Genomic DNA, 15,710 nt, shown 5'->3' on the forward strand with positions numbered 1-15,710 from the left:
TATGGTCTTTTCACATGGATATACTTTGACTTGTTTGTTCATAGCACCATTTGAGAGCAATCCAGCCAGATTTACTTTCACCCATACTTCGAAATCCTTTCTTTCCAACTATTTATCTGCTTTTTTGAATGCTACCACTGAATCTGTCACCACTGCTTCTATTTGCCATGCATACCAGACCCTAACCACTCTCTTTGTAAAAATGTTGTTGCACATGTTAGTTTTGGTTGCCTTTGTAATAACCTTTATTATGTTGCCCCAATTCTTGACACTTCCACTAATAACAAAAAACAGTTCCCTCGCCTTCTCTCAATGCTCACATCATCAGCCTCATTTAAGCAAAGTCTTCTGCATCGTCTCTAAAGACTTCATCTATCATTGAGTACAGTGGCCAAAATTGGACACAATACTCTAATTGTGGCTGAACTCGTGTTTTATAAAGGTTTGCTATTACTTCCTTGCTCTTGTACTCTGATATTAAAAAAATCCCACATGCTTAACTACTATCTCAGCTTGCCTTGTCTGTATCAAAACGCCTCAGTTCATCTGGGTTAATTTCAGTTCTGAAATGGACATCTAGCTGATCATACTCATTCTCCAAAATTTAATCTTAATCTGGGCAACAACGCACCCAAGAATCACTTCACCCTCATCAAAAAAAGGCCTTTCTTCGTCCCTAGTGAATCCCAATCACTATCGTTCTCTGATGTTTCTCCTCCTCCCCCCATGAACAGCTCAGACATCCATAGGGCAAGGTCTTTCCTCTGACTACAGAACTCAGGGTCCTTCTTGTTGCTGACTGTCCCAATGACCCAATTTGGAGTTGTGTGCAAATTTAGAAATTTCATTTTTAATTTCAGGGTCTAAAGTGTTCATGTCAATTGTAAGCAGCAGTGATTTTCAGGGAACATAATTACCTAATTTCTCCCATGACAAAGAGCTCCCCCTTACTTAATCTCTGCTTTTTGTCTGAAGTATACCTAGATCTAGATTCTAATGCACACTACACCAACAGCAGAACAAAAGCACTTTCAAACTGACAATGGACAAATTTAAAACTGATTATGTAAAATAATTTTTATACCAAGTGAGTAAATTGGAAGCAGTTTCCAGGTCAGCTAGTGGAAAATGATAGAAATATTTCATAAATAAGTCGACCAAATAGCACATCCAAAATCTGATCAGGCCAGTCTTCCAATGTTTAATGCCATTTGGCACATTTGTACAGTATTAATGTAATTTTTTGTAGCACTGCCAAATTAAGCTCACAGGGATGATTGTGTTTAATTTAGCTAGCTCATTGTGATTCACTTAATTATTAATGCAAGTAGCATGGATTTTAGCAACAGCAACAAATTAGCAAACTGGACTTCCGAGTCAAATAAAGTAAATCCTTATAATTAGCAGCCACAACAATGATGGGGTACTAATATAAAATCCTTTCAGTGCAGAATAAAACACTAGAGGAAGAGGGCTGTTTCTTTACTGATACCATGACATTAATTTACAGATTACCACGATGCTGCTCACACTATGTCATCATTCAATTTTTCGAGGGACAGAAAAACAATGTTTTATTTTATTGTTATATTTAGCAATATTAAGCTCACACAATACTAGTAAATAACAGTTAATTATTTCTGATACTCCTAGAGTACTGAGTGTCTGCTGTACTGTTAGTGGTGCCACCTTTCAAATAAGACATTAAACCAAAGATTTAATTGACCTCCAAAAGATCCCGTGATTCCATTTCACAGAAAAGCAGAGGAGTTATTATCTCTAGCAACCTGCCCTGTATTTGTTTCTCAAACAGTATGACTGAAAGAAAAATAAAATCTTCAAGGTCAAAAAAGAAAACAACAGGAAATAACAAAAAATACAAGAAGCAGTTCTTTTATGATTCATTTATAAAACCTGCATGCTTCAAATATACGTAGTTAGGCATTTTATGAATAAAATTAAAACAATGACCAAAATTTTACAAAAAAATGAGTTGATCTCTCCTACAGTATCTTCAAAAAACAATATTTTTGATGTTTATTGGTTAAAGCATTTACGATCCTTATTCTCTATTATAGCTACTGAAGTGGACTGCCGGAGACTGTAAATTATTTCAGACAATTATAAGAAATTAACCATTTGCAAGGAGTCACCCTAGCCTGGTGTCTATCAAACTACAGTAATACACCAAAACAATCCCAATGGGCTAGTTGTAGCAAATATGCTACAAAGAAAATATTCATAGAAAAAAGCATAAAAATAAAATATCAGTATTACTCGTGACTGACTTTCTACATCAACAGTTGCTGGTGTAACACCTTGGGAAAGGTTTCACTGCTAATGTAATGTTTTTCCTGTAGCAGCAGTGTTTGGGTTATGGCTACTTTGGAATGTGAGCTGTCCAACGAAGGGAGAGTTTTTTTTCTTGTTGTGTGCCTGAGACTAAGGTGATCTGGGATTTTGTTTGGCGAGAGATGAAGAGAGAAAACATGAAAAAGGAGAGGTCATAGAACACCAGGACGGACTGGACTTGGAGTGGGGCCGGGAGTTGACGAAACCCGGGGGAAATCAATGGAGGACCAACGGAAGGGAAACTGTGAGCTCCAACGTGCACATTGGGCTGTTTCATTAAAATGTTTTTCTTTACTAAACCTTTAGTCAAATTAAGAATTAAAAAGCTAAATCGTTTAATTGCATATAGTGTACTGTCTGTTATTTCGTGGCACTGATTTTGTAACGGAGGACAGATTACACAGCGTCCACACAACAAGAGTTTTCACACCTCAGATTCCACAAGTTTGGCGGGGCCAGGGACTGTCTTCCCTAGACTAACGCTGCCGGCTGAACCTGGGGGTTACACTGGAACTTTGAAACAGAAACAGAAATTGCTGTGGATCAGGAAGAGAAACAGAGCTAACATTCCAGGTTCAGAAGGGTCTCCACCCTGAAACATTGATTGTTTCTCGTCCCACAGGATTTACTCACCTGTTCAGCTTTCTGATGGAAAACAGCAGACATGTCAAGCAAGGTACTTCGTTCATCTAATGCTGCTGCAAATGCCTTCCACTCCAGATCCAGCTGACTGGCAATCTGCTTGATTTGCTGGGATGCATAATGGTTAGATTCCAATAAACGATTGGCCACTGACATGATGCGATTGATATTTACATATACATTCTGTAAAAAAGCAAACAAACAACTTGTCAGACAACACTGATTTACTCAACATCCACTAAAAGCCCAATCTAACAACAATGGCTTAGCCAGCTCCATTGGTAAAAATGTACTAAGCTACTTTTGATGATAAGAATTGAAACATTCTGTATCCTTGTTTCATCCCTCATTCTATCCCCCTTATCCCCCACCATAGCTGCTGCTGAAAACTAACTTTCTTCTCTTTCCAAGTTCTGAAACACAATTGTTAACTGTTTCTTTCTCCACACATGCTGCCTGACCTGCCGAGTGCTTCCAGCATTTTCTGTTGTTACTAAGTCACAGGTTTGAGTGGTGCAGTCTGAGAAGTCTGGGTGACTCAGTGAAGTGCATTTTGTGGAGTATACACACTGGACTAAGGTGTGACAGTGATGAAAACAGTGAATATTTCACCCATTAACTGGCTACTTCATCCTGAATGGGTTGAGCATCTTGCTTCAACCTCACTGAAGTATTTCACCTTACCTGTGACCTCTGCCTTGTAGATGAGAAAATGATTTAGAACTGCCGAGAGGCAAGCAGTTTGGCACTGAGTACTCATCTTCCTACTTGCCTTTGTGGCTTGATATTAGGAGATGACAATGCCACCATATAACTAGGTTCCATGATTTCTTTTGGAATGGCCTTTGCTCGCCTTATGTGCAGCACAGTTGTGACTTACTACCAATCATCCCATGTGTGAATGTGGTTTGAGCTATGCTGTCTGTATGCATAGATTGCTCTTAGGAGATGCTAACAGAATTAAACTTAAGTTCCCTACCTCCAACTTTACCATGACAAGAAGACCATTGATGAAGCAGCTAAAGATTTATAACCAATAATACCCAGGTATTGAGATGATCTTCAATAACCATGATGTCTTTCCTCTTTCCTGTGCAGAGATTCTTCCTTGATTTCAATTTCATCAAGGCAATTTGAACGCCACTTTATTAGATGTTGCACTGGAGTTAAGAGCAGTCACCTTCAGCTTCCATCCAGAAACTGAGCTCTTTTGTCCACATTTAGACAAGACTTATATTCAATTCCTGGTACCGAGGAACAGAATGCTCTTGGCAAACCTCAATACTGAGAATCACTGAAGCAAGTAAACATCACTTAATAAAACAAAGTCAATGATACCTTCCATCACTTTGCTGACAGTTAATAGTGTGCTCATAGGGTGCTAATCAGTTTGATCAGATTTATCCATCATGATACTTGGACAAATTTCCCCATTGTCCAGCAGATGCCAGTGTTGTATCTGTACTGGAACTGCTTGGTTAGAAACACAGCGAGATCAGGAGCACACATTTTCAATACCATACAAAAACCAAAAATTATATGAAATCTCAGGAATTAACTTATCGGATAAAACAACACTAGTGAAGAGAGAAAAAGAGTTAAGATTGATGGTCAATAATCTTTCAACAGAACTAAGAAAAGTTAGACGCTGGCAAGTTTTATGCTACACTGAAGAGGCAAAGCGAGACCACAGAGAAAAAACTGTCTGTGATATGGTGGAGACAAAAATACGCTGCCCGCTATTAGAGGTGAAAGCATGTTTAGCTGTCCAAAGGTGGGAAAAATGGCAGAAAAACAGATGAGGTAGAAAATAAACACTACAGGGACTGAGCACTACAGAGCACATAACTGGGTGTTGTCAGTTTACAATTGGAAACTCATGTATTTCCGGGAAGTTTACATTTAAGGGGAAAATGCAAATGAGGTAGGTGGATAGGTCTTTGGAGAACTACATAGATAATGAAGTTGGAGGCAGGTGGAAGACTGATCAATTTGTGAAAAAGGTTACAAAAATGTAAAAGATGGGAAGTTGCAGCTCGGCATCAGCACAATTAATACCAACATAAAAACAGTTTCAATGCTACTCAGAAGTCAGCCAGCTGATTCACTAACATCTTCTCTTGTAATTGTAAGGAAATGACAAGGCTAGCACCTGACACCACAATAACTTGCTTTATTTCAGTAAATAAAACAGGAACTCTTTGTTGTCTAACATTTTATAAACCCAAAAGACAATAGATGATTAAAAGCTCTTCTGAAAATGTGGATCCTCAGAAGGCTCACTAGAACAGGAGAGTTGGAAAAGTAGTTTTGCTTGGGGTCAAGTAATTGAGTTTATGAATAACTTGGTTCAGCTAAAGAAACTGGGTTAAGTAGAGATCAAAGTTAATCACAATCTCCCAAAATGACTAATATATTGAATGGCACATTCCTTTGGTCCAAGATACACAACCTGGCAATATATTCAGTTTCTTTTCCCTCATATCCTGTTCTGTGTTTTCCTAGCAGTATGTTATTTCCTTCACCTGTCTTCACATCACACTACTTCCCCTTTCCTTCCATTCAGTAGGTCAGTGGTCCCCAACCAAGTAGCAAAGCACGTGCTACTGGGCCGGAAGGAAACGATATGATTTGTCGATATGAAACGATATGAGTCAGCAGCACCTTTCCTCATTCCCTGTCACGCCCACCGTTGAACTTGAATGCACACGAGGTCATTACGCACGCGAGGTCATCAGTCGCCTAAACACAGTGATACCCTCGCGCCAGGGATCACTAGTTGGCCTCGGGTAACCAGCTGCCTCACGCGGCCAGCGAGGTGCCATTGCTACTGGCCTGGAGCGCGGACAGATGGGCGCAGCCTCTAAACCTGTTTAGCACACTGAATGTTCATGGGGAACCTGGTGCTAAAATATTCGCTGATGACCTAATTCGGGCTCAGGGTTTCATAAGTAGCAGAACAGCTACCTCGCTGCGATCTACTGGAAGTCATCCCTCGAGCCAAACTTTTGTCGGCCGCGCTCTCTAGACTGTGACTGCCGCAGCCCCGGTACGGGGACCTCCGGCCCTTACCTTGTCTTCTCACTGATGTAATGATTTTATATGTTCATACAAGGAAAATATGCACTGTGTTTAATATCCAAATGTTACTTAAAATGTTATGATGCTATTGACTTTTAAGTGAGTTATAATTGACTTATCACTATATTCATGCGAGGAAAATATGCACGTTAGATAAACACTTTTAGAAATGAAATTGAGTGTATTAGCCACTTATAAGTGACTCTTAGTTGACTTATCACCTATATTCCGGTCATGATTAGCACCCCCTGGTCGGCCAGTCTGCATGAATATTGGCAATATTAAACCAGTCTGCGGTGCAAAAAAGGTTGGTGACCCCTGCAGTAGGTAATAATTTGAGGCCTGTAGCTTCACAGAGACCAAAAGCCCCGAGGCTCATGTACTAACCTATTCTACTCATCTCAAATAATCAATTCCATTAATACTTGTTAGAGTGCGGGAGGTGACAAGAGCAATCCTGAGTATTCTGATACAATGAATATGAGGAATAAACCACAAACACAAGAAAATCTGCAATTGCTGGAAATCCAAAGCCACACACACACACACACAAAATGCTGGAGGAACTCAGAAGGCCGGACAACATCGATGGGAAAAGAGCAAACAGTCGATGCTCAGGACTGATGAAGGATCTCGGCCCGAAGCATCAACTGCTTACTCTTTTCCAAGGAATAAACTATTCAGCCCTTCAAAGCAGCTTGTCCATGCAACAAGAACATGGCTGTTTTTTCTGCTATTTTCCTGCAATATTCCCATACCCTTCAGAGGGGTGGAGTGAAGTTATGATGGCGCTAGACAGCGACTCCTTTGCTTGCATCTTCGGAAACAGCTCTATTTCTATCTTTGATTTTTTTTTCCCTTTTCAAGGTTCTTTTGAAGACCCTGACCTGGAGTTTGGTTCTTTGTGGGAATGGGACACGCTCTCAGGGCCTCATGACCAGCCACTTTTTTGATATCCCTAGATCGTGGCCTGGAAGATGAGATGCCTTCAGGGTGCCAGATTTTTGTGTCTCTGGAGACAGACTGATTCGAGGCTGGTACCTCTGACTGAGGCATCGTGGGAGAACACGGAACATTGGGAGCAGCGGGTTAGCTGCCGTGGGCTGCGTGTCCAGAGACCTGAGCCTTTCTGGGACCAACTCTCTGAAAAGGCAACGCAACAGACTTTTAATATCATAAATCAGCGAGTTGTTTGTTATGTATCCCCTCTCGCTGTGAAACGTGGACAACTCTTTTTCCCTTATTAGGGAGGGGGAGGGAGGGAGAGACTGTGGTATGTTGAATTACTGGGTGAACGAGTAGTCTTTGGGGTACTGCAAACCTGTGCCTTTATTGATGCTTTGCTGCATGCTTGAGTGCTCGGCGGAGGGCGCTGATGCTTTTTTGTTGGTGTGGGGGGGGGGGGGAGTCGTTACCTTGTTGTGCTTGTGTGTGGGAGGGGGGAGCTGGGGGGAGGGCTTGGGGTTCTAACGTTTAACTGTCATTCATTCTTTGGGGCATTCCTCTGTTTTCATTGCTGTTTGCAAAGAAAAAGAATTTCAGGATGTATAACATTTCTCTGACATTAAATATACCTATTGAACCCAGATTCCTGTAATATTCAGAAAGCTTTCAATCTCAATTTTAAACAAATTCAATACAATTCCCTAGGCTAAAGATTTTCATAGAATCAGTAATTACTTCTAATTTCAGCCCCAAATGCTCATTTCCTGTTTTAAGAGTGTCAGTCTTTTCACTAGACTCCTTAGCCAAAGGGAATGTCCTTCCCATTATGTACCTCAGTGAGGTTTCAATGAGGTCATCTCTTCTTTCTCTAAACTCTGCAGAAAAGGGACCTAATCTGTTCAAAAGATAGTTCCACTGTCACAAGAAACATTTTGGTAATTTTCTATTGTATTTTCCCCATACCAGATATATTTCTTTCTCTGTTAAAAGCCCAAAATTGTACACAGAACTCCAGATGTGATTCCATCAAGACTGTACTTTGGGGCGTGCGTGCACACGCGTGTGTGTGTGTGTGTGTGTGCATGCGTGCGTGCGTTTCTTCTGGATGCTCCAGTTTCCTCCAACAGTCCTTAGACATTCCAGTTAGTAGATTGATTAATTGGTCATTGTAAACTGTCCTTTGATTAGGCTAGGGTTAAATTAGTGGGTTGCTGGGTGGCAGAGTTCGTTGGGCCAGTAGGACCTGTTCCACAATGTATCTCTAAATAAATAAACAGAATATAGAACATAGGTATCTACAGCACATTACAGTCCCTTCGGCCCACAATGTTGTGCCAACCATGCAACCTACTCTAGAAACTACCTATAATTTCCCTAGCGGATAGCCCTCTAATTTTTATATGCTCCTTGTACCAATAAATAGCAGGAACACACCTTTACTACATTTTCAAATCCTCTGGCAGTAAAGATCCACATTACATTTGTTTCCTCTTGTATTAGTTTTCAGTGACTAGTACATAAAAACAGCAAGGTTAAATTGTACGCTACAGCTATCCACACTGTAGTCCATCAATGCCTGAAATCGATGCCTGAAGTGTTTTGTGGTCAGGATCAACAATCCCAGAGGTTGGGTCAGTTGAAGCCCTAAAGTAAAATCAATGACTGGTAACTCCTGGGATCAAGGTGCAAGATCAAATCTGTGATCAGAAAGTACTGGAGTCAATACCCAGAGTTTAGTGAAGTCCAGAAGGCAAAGCCAAAGGTAGAAGTCCAGAGCTCAGTGAGTCTGGAGGGAGAAACCCTGAAAGGTCGAAGACTGAAGCTGGTGATTCTGGAGGGTGAGGCCCAAAGATTGAGTCTGCAAGTCTGCAGCAGGGACTGGAGGTTGAAGGCACAAGTCTGTAATTCTGTGAGTCTATGGCCTAGCACGTGAGGTCCAGATGTGGCATGTCCCTGGGGTGGAGTTCTGTCCGTGTTTGAGGGGGAAGTGAGTCAGAAGAGTTTTGTTTTGTTGTTGCTGTTGCTTGTTTTATTTTTGCTGAACATTGTGGAGGCTACATTGGTGCTAGAACATAGGGCAACACTTGCAGCCCCAGCACATCCTTAGGTGTGTTGGTTGTTAACACAAATGATGCATTTCACTGTGTTTCAATGTGCATGTGATAAATAAATGAATCTGAATCATCAATAATATACTTGCCCAGTTTGACTGGCTTGTTTATATATCCTTGATGCATCCTTATCACTCTTCACATTCTCTCTTAATATTATATCCTTTGGAAACTTGCAAACATTATATTCCTTCAGCCAAATTGTTGATGTAAAATGTAAACAGTTGAGTGCCAAAGAACGATCCCTGCCATAACCCATTACTAATAGCCTGCCAACCTGAGAGGGATCCATTTATTATGTCATCAGCAACAATGGGACAGCATTAATAGATGAGTGCAAGAAGAGCGGCTTCCAAAAATTTAGAAGATTCTAGAATGCCTACTTCCACTATTTATAAATTCTGAACCTGGCCCAGTCTATTAAAGATCTCCAGTGTCCAGCAACAAGACTAATTAACCAATTAGTTTAAATATTTATCATACACAGCAACGCAGGAAGTAAAAAGAACTGATTATAATTAGAACGCATTAATAATGAAATATTATGAAGAAAGACATTATAAAGTAATTCTATTCTTTCAAAATATTAATTTAAAATTACATCAAAGTCTTGACAACTGACTCTATAATTTTAAAATTGCATTTTGCAATGGCAAGGACAACATACATTAGACAGAATAGTTTAGTACACATTCAAGAGCCAAAACATTTCCGTTTCAATAGCATTTATTGCAAGAATAGTGTGACTAAAATTGTGGTTCTAGTGAAATCATTAGTTGCACACAAAGTGTTTCAACAAAGCCTGCAATCCCATGCCCTTCGAAGCAACAGAGAACCAACAACAGCAACATCCATGTTGTATTTGTATTTGTCATGGGGATGGCATTAAGTAGCAATGGCTTTCCCATCATTACAACAACTTCCAGCCCATTAATTAATCAAGTAGTATACAGTATAGTTTGAGGATCATAAAAGAATCTAAAGATCAAGGTCAAAATGCATAATAGGACCCATTTGCCAATATCCAGAGGGAATTAATTCCTCAATAGAGCAGTATTGCAAGGTATGGACAATGTCTTGTAAAATTGAACAGTTAAATCTTAACACTGGCATATCATCTACTGCCAAAGAAAAAAATGACAATGAGAGGCTCAGGAATGGAAAGAAAGAAAGAAATCTGAAGGAGCATGAGAGTAAGTGTTTGGGTGAAAACAAAACAGAGAAGGTGGAGAGCTAAGACAACAGAAGATGAAAAGAATGGAACAAGAGAATCAGGAAGAGTCTGGGAACTGGTGTTCAGTGAAAGAGGAAAAACTGGCGGTCGTAGAGGACACAGAAATTCAAGAGGGGTGGAAGAAGCAAGATCACGTCAAATAGCATCAAATGGAGAAGGAATGGGAGTCAAGAAGAAAAGAACGAGTTAAAGAAGATGTGAAAGGGCAAATCTCAAAGGGTTATGGATGATCAATTACCCAAATATATTAAAATTTGAAACTGTTAAGTATTTGTTCATTAAAGGAATCACAGGATTTGACAGTAAAATGCATTAGGAAGAGGATCAAACATTATTTTATTTAATCGTAACGTAGGGCCATTGGATTGTATGGCTTGCAACTGCTTATTTAATTGTAATCTAAATTTTGAGAGAACCCAAGTAATAACAAGTCACATTTTATTCAAAGGTAAACCCAACAGTTTTTAAATGCATAATTATCTCACTGCCCCCATATTGATGCACCTACCATGCAGTTCATTGCAAAATGATTGTGTTGTGTCTGAAGTTCCACTGCATGTTGATGAGTTGCTCCAATCTCCGTGTAGCTATTCAAAAAGAGGCCTTTGTTGTGAGAGATCCAATCAAACATCTGCAATAAAAATTGATTTACTAAGCACACTGAATCTCAATCAGCTTCATCAAAGAAATTATTAACACAGCATGTGTTATGCAATTGTATTGCACATCAGTAGCTCGAAAGGGGTACAGCGTGCAAGACACAACATTTAAACTTAAAACTTCACCTCTTGTTAGCTTTATTCTGTCCTCTAAAAAAGATTGGTTTGAATAGCAACATGCATTTCATAATAAACATTCATTATTGTGTTGACTGTCATACTTCACTGGTGAAAAGCAGCAGAATCATTTGAAAATTTAAAGAGACACTACCATCTAACAATCCATTTTCCCAGAAGAGCATACCTGTTTATGAAATACAATAAAATAAAATCAGAGGTACAATAATTTACTTAAATTTATGTCAAAAGTATGTACATCTGATGCCTGCATAATATTAACTGCATTTAAGTAGGTCACAAGAAAGAAAGTAACTGCTGCAAATTCCTATAAGAGCACCTGTTGCTATGCTTAACACTGTAATAAAACAGCATAATGGCAATCTTTCAGACACATGCAATGAGGCATTCTGGGAAATCAAATAGCAATTGGGCATATATAGTAAGGTTGCTAAAGAACGCTGATGAACAGAGGGACCATCGTTCCCTGAAAGTGGCAATGTAGATTGAAAGGGTGGCAAAGGGGGCTTGCCTTCATAGCTTGAAGCAGAGTTGGGATGTTATGCTGCAACTTTACAAAACACTGCTTTGCCCACACTGTGTATTGCTTGCAGTTCTGGTTTCCACCCTACAGGAAGCTAATGAATAATGAGATAAAGGTATCAATATAACAAGAGACATAGATAGGGAAGATCGTCTGATCTTTCTCCCCCACTGTAGAGTTATTAAAAACAAGAGGGCACAGGCACAAGGTGAGTGGAAGTAGTTTTAGACAGGACCTGAAGGGCATTTTTTTAAAACACAGAATATCTTGAATGCACGGCCAGAGGTGGTGGTGGAATCAGAGAAGTTTAAGAGGTATTTAGTCAGACAAATAGTAAGTACGAATGGAACAATACACTCCTATTATAAGCAAGTGAATTAGTGTAGATGGACAAAAATGGTTGGCGTGGACATGGTGGGCAGAATGGCCTCTTTCTGTGCGTAACGACCCTCACAGAAACATAGAATGATAGAGCACAGAGATGAGTCCTCTGTGCCCACCTCGACAATGCTGTGTCTATTTACACTAATCCCTTTTGACCACAGTAGGGTCATATCATTCAACGCCTTTCCTGAGATCTGTCCAAATTATATGATTTCATGATGTGAAATTGCTTCAGCCTTGCTCGGATTGTAGCACCCTTGTTTAGAAAAATTGTGGATTTCAGAAAACGAAATTTGATGGTTTAATATAGTGCTGCTGTCTATTGATTGCAATGCAAATTGTTACTTGATCAGGTGAACACTAAAATTTCATTAACATTAGCAGCAAGCATATATTGCAAGACTTATGACACCAGAAAAATTCTACTAGATACTTTTTCTTTAATCACTCTATAATTGTAGAAAAAGTAGTATTGAACAGGAGTCACTAAACTAATTATTACAATTCTGTAAATATATTTAAATAATATCTTGGAATAAACTGGAGCGATATGAGAGCTCTCCAAACAATAAGCTTGAATGTTTCATTAATAAACTGAGTGCTGGTTGGGAAGCAGATTATTATGACATTAGATCAATTATTAGATTAAAGAAGGCAGCAGGGTTTTCCTGGAGATGCTTAAGAAAGAATGAAAGGAACTTATTGTCATTTCCTAAAGTGCTTGCCTCTAAGTTTGTTTTTGGGTCATTAAAATTGGGGTTGTAATGATGTGGAGTGAGTGAGCGAGAGGGAGACAGAGATAGATATATTTGGGCCAGTAAGAAATGGGAGATCCATTTTATCTCACCCCAGATGAGATGAAATATGTAGTTCAGACACATTCTGAATTCACTGGCGGTTAATCCAAGTCAAATCAGTCCTGTAATGGTGTATTTGCATTAAGGATGGGAGCAGTTTCACATTTGCGTTCAAGTAGCATTAGTTTATAGAAGATGACAAAGGGGACATCCAAATTCAGTGAATAATCACTTCTTCGAAAACAAAAATGTGTATCCACCCCAAATTTGGTACCTAATACTACTTCAGGATTATCTTGATATGTATTCCAGGCCACAATTGAAGAGGTCTATAGTTAACTGTAAGAGCGTGTGTTTCAAAAGTTCTTAAATGAACGTATTACCACTGCTTTTTGGTACTATTTACGCCTCCAAGCCAAGGAAATCCACTTTTACAGGAAATTGCATATTAATTGAATTTTAGAAACCAAAGCCTGAAAAGGACCAATGATGCTAACATCTCCTGATTGGGAACTCCCAAGAAATCTTTAATACCTTTATTATATTAGTGTATCCTTCAGGTCAATTACTGCCCAATGGGGAATAGCAATGAACAAATAAGAGCTTTTAATCTTATGTAAATTTTTACATGCCTTATTCTGAATAGTGTGGGAAATATGATGCAGTCATTATGGTTGTTTTTTATTAATCAGAAGCAAATTTAGCAAATATGATGTAATGACTTGGCAACAAGCATTGTGCTTAATGATCATATGCTAAGTGTGAAGAGATCATTGTACTTTTAAAATGTATTTTAGATATTTGATGGTGCTACAAATCCATTCCTAGCCATCAAATACTACTAATCAACCAACAATATTAGAAATTAACAATAATAAAAGTCAGAACCTTATTTAAAATGGTAAGTATAATAAACAGATTTGTATATTTATAGCTATGAGGCGATATAAAAGAATTTGCATTGTACTTTGCCTTTTAAAATTTCAGTCATCCCAAATTGCTCAGGAGTAAAATGGACTAAAATATACTAACAATTCACTGCATAAAGTGCCATGTGGATTTTTATGCCAGCTGAGAAATCAGATCAGCTCTGAGTCTTGTCTGCAACTCAAATCATCTAGCACTTGGTACTACACTGCATTAAATTTGGCTCAAAACTCTACAGTTAGACTTGAACAGAAAGTTTCTTGTGGCAGTAGAGTTATCAAAGCAAATATTTAATAATGCTTAAAGACTTTATGTACAAGCTTTATGGTGTTATCTACTTAAAAAGACACATGATGATAGGGAAAAACTGATGCACTTTATTTTCTAAAGTTATCATCACTGCAGAATAGCTACTAACATAAGTAATGTTTCTTTGTCCCAAAGGTTGTGATATCTATGCAACTCTAGGGCTAAAGATAGCTCCAAAAAAACTTGGGAGTGAGAGGAGAAATAGCATTATGTTTAACCCAGTGAAAACAGTGTGCACAGGGAAAATAGTAATGAGGTTGCAAGATAACAGTTTGAGAGGTTGTTTTACAACTTAATAATAAAAAACCAAGAATAATCCCCTCTGGAAATTTACCTCTACCAAGTGCAATTTTGTGTAAAGTCGAACAAATTAGAGAGTTGAAAGCATGGCTCAAAGAGCTGTCTGAAAGAAATGGGTTCTCCATAGGATACTAAAACCAATCAAAGGGATCTTCACAGGGTGAAGATACACTGAAACTGGAGCAGTGACAGTTTCCTGATGAATCAGCAGCTAATTTGTAAACATAACTGTACATATAGATCAATTTGATGGTTCATATGAATCAGAAAGTTCATATGCAGGTACTGCAAGCAATTTGAAAGGTAATAGTGTATTAGGCATTCTTGTATGAAGCACAAAGCATAAAGTACCAAGCCCTGCTGCAGTTGTACAAGGCCTTGGTCCATACCTATGGTATAAACACTCTCATAAATATTCTGGGAATAAGCATTTATCCCACAAGGCAGTGAGCAAGATTAGCCTGTTCCTACTGGATTTAAGAATAAGAGTTTAGTTTAATAAAAATAAAAGATTCAGGAAAGACACTGACAAAATAGAAACCGAAAGACTTCTCTTAACCAAACAGGGTGAAGGTGGGGATATAGTCTGAGATGGATGCAGAGCCTACAAAGGCCAAGGAATTGATAGTGGACTTCAGGAAGGGGAAGCTGGGAAAACACAAACCAGTCCTCATTGCAGGGTCAGCAGCGAAAAGGATAAGCAGCTTCAAGTTCCTGGGCATCAACATCTCAAAGGATCTATTCTGGGCCCAACACAATCACAAAGAAGGCTTGACAGTGGCTGTACTTCATTAGGAATCACCAAAGACGCTAGCAAATTTGCACAGGTTTACAGTGAAGAGCATTCTGACTGGTTGTATCACCATCTGGTATAAAGGCAGGATTGCAAGAGGCTGCAGAGGGTTGTGAACTCACCCACCTCCATCACAGGCACAACGTTCCACAACATCAAGGACATCTTCAAGAGGCAGTGCCTCCAGAAGGCATCATCCATAAATAATCCCTCAGCATCTGATACATGCCCTCCTGTCATTACTACTATCAAGAAAGTTCAGAGGCCTGAATGCCCACACTTGATGATTTAAGAACAGCTTGTTCCACTCTACCATCAAATTCCTGAACAGTTTATGAACACTTCATTGTTTTTCCACTTTCACAATATTTATTGTAACTTCATAGTAATTTTTAATGTCTTGCAACATACTGCTATCACAGAACAACAAATTTCATAATATGTCAGTGATAATATACTTGATTCTGATTCTAAGCTATAGATATATTAAGAGGCTCAGCAAAAATATGGAAGAT

At 39.0% G+C, this 15,710-nt stretch overlaps 1 protein-coding gene across 8 annotated transcripts in view; it reads right to left on the reverse strand.

The window, feature by feature from the left end:
* Positions 1–15,710, reverse strand: part of LOC140713799 (triple functional domain protein) — a 329,694-nt gene that overhangs the window by 185,755 nt on the left and 128,229 nt on the right. For all 8 annotated transcript variants that reach the window (XM_073024339.1, XM_073024337.1, XM_073024338.1 and 5 more), the window contains exons 6-7: positions 10,874–10,996; positions 2,986–3,177 (exon numbers count right to left, since the gene is read on the reverse strand). In XM_073024339.1, coding sequence (XP_072880440.1) covers positions 2,986–3,177; positions 10,874–10,996 — 315 coding nt within the window. The remainder of the gene's footprint in view (positions 1–2,985; positions 3,178–10,873; positions 10,997–15,710) is intronic.

The sequence above is a fragment of the Hemitrygon akajei genome, chromosome 20 (genome assembly GCF_048418815.1).
Source record: "Hemitrygon akajei chromosome 20, sHemAka1.3, whole genome shotgun sequence".
NCBI lineage: Eukaryota > Metazoa > Chordata > Chondrichthyes > Myliobatiformes > Dasyatidae > Hemitrygon > Hemitrygon akajei.